The following is a 1,789-nucleotide window of genomic DNA, read 5'->3' as shown; positions in this document are numbered from 1 at the left end:
CCTCCAGTGGCAGCTCCTACGAGGGGCAGAGGTCGAGGCCGAGGTCATGCCAGAGGCCGGGGCAGGGGCAGAGGTCAACCTAGAGCTCGAGCAGCAGCACTAGCGGTGGAGCCTCAGGTAGAGTTTGACGTGGAGGTTCCAGCCCAGGCTGTGCCTGTAGGACCAGCTCAGGTCCAGGAGGGGTTCATTGCCACCCCAGTGCTTCTGGATGCTTTGGTCCGTTTGGTGGGCCTTATGGAGAGTGTGGCCCAGACTGGCGCATTCCCCATGGCACCAGTCGTCTCTCAGGCTGGAGGAGGAGCACAGACTCCTACTACCCACACTCCAGAGCAGATGGCTCACCAGTATCAGACTCCAGTAGCCCCGCTAGTTGGGATAGTTCAGCCGGTTGTTGTGGCACAGGCCGACGATGGGTCAACTATGTCTTCTAAGGCTTTATGGAGATTGGACAGGTTTAAGAAGCTCTTTCCAGTTCACTTCAGTGGTGCTTCTTCAGAGGATCCCCAGGCTAATCTTGACAACTGTCATGAGGTGCTATGGAGCATGGGTATAGTGGAGACCAATGGGGTCGATTTTGCTGCATTTCAGATTACTAGTTCCGCCACGAAATGGTGGAGAGATTATTTGTTGACCAGACCAGCTAGATCACCTGCTCTTACCTGGGACCAGTTCTCTCAGCTCTTTCTAGAGAAGTTTCTCCCTATCACATTGAGAGAGGAACATCGCCGTCAGTTCGAGCGTCTCCAGCAGGGCAGTATGACTGTTACTCAGTATGAGACCCATTTTGTGGATTTGGCCCGTCATACTATTCTTCTTGTTCCCACCGAGTGAGAGAGGGTGAGGTGGTTTATTGACGGACTTGCTCAGCCCATCATATTGCAGATCGCTAAGGAGACTGGGAGTGAGATTTCTTTTCAGGAGGCTGCCAATGTCTCCAGGCGAGTCGAGATGGTTCTTGCTCAGGGAGGTCATGGGTCTGACAAGAAACCATGTCATTCTGGGGGTTTCAGCGGTGCCTCATCTGGAGGCAGAGGTACTTTTGGTAGAGGCCATCCTCCTAGGCCATTTCATTCAGCACTCCAGGCAACCCACGGTGCTTCAGGTGGTCTTAGCCCTCATATGCCTTATTCCGAACAGGTAGCCTACAGTGCACCACCAGCTCCTATTAGTGCACCTTCGCTCCAGAGTTTTCAGGGTGGTTACTCAGGTCGACTGGGTCAGTTTCAGGGTCAGGAGTCATAGCAGCCGAGGTCCTGTTATACTTGTAGTGATCCGAGGCACCTTGCTAGATTTTGCCCTCGGGCATCGGGTGTTCGCAGCAACAAAGTTCTCGTGCCATGGTCCTTGCACCGGGTGCTTCACCGCCCACTCAACTAGCTAGAGGTAGGGGTCAAGATGCTAGAGGTAGAGCTCAGGCCATTAGAGGTGGAGGTCAGACCGCTAGAGATGGAGGCCAGCCAGCTAGGGCCCGTCTTAGAGATGTAGTTTAGGGTGGTGGGGCTCAGCCCCGATGTTATGCTTTTCCACCCAGGTCTGCGGCTGAGTCATATGACGTTGTTATCACAGGTACTGTTTCAATTTGCAGTAGAGATGCTTCGGGTCTATTTGATCAGGGTTCTACTTATTCCTACATGTCATCCTATTTTTGCTTCATATTTGGTTGTGCCTCGTGATTCTGTGTATGTGTCCACACCTGTGGTAGATGCTATTGTTGTAGATCGTGTTTATCTTTAGTGTGTGGTCACCATAGGGAGTCTTGAGACTAGTGTAGATCTTCTACTTCTCGATA

At 52.4% G+C, this 1,789-nt stretch overlaps 1 protein-coding gene across 1 annotated transcript; it reads left to right on the top strand.

Moving 5' to 3' along the window:
• Positions 1–333: 333 nt before the first annotated feature.
• Positions 334–831, top strand: LOC138897268 (uncharacterized). The gene has a single exon (XM_070183230.1). It carries the CDS (start codon positions 334–336, stop codon positions 829–831), a length of 498 nt encoding a protein of 165 aa, XP_070039331.1.
• Positions 832–1,789: the final 958 nt, after the last annotated feature.

Source organism: Nicotiana tomentosiformis, chromosome 8 (assembly GCF_000390325.3).
Source record: "Nicotiana tomentosiformis chromosome 8, ASM39032v3, whole genome shotgun sequence".
Taxonomy (NCBI): Eukaryota; Viridiplantae; Streptophyta; class Magnoliopsida; order Solanales; family Solanaceae; genus Nicotiana; species Nicotiana tomentosiformis.
This window is presented reverse-complemented; position numbering and strand designations above follow the sequence as displayed.

Excerpts from the sequence above, each read along its gene's own strand:
- LOC138897268 (XM_070183230.1), top strand. The coding sequence starts at position 334 with ATGGCTCACCAGTATCAGACTCCAGTAGCCCCGCTAGTTGGGATAGTT.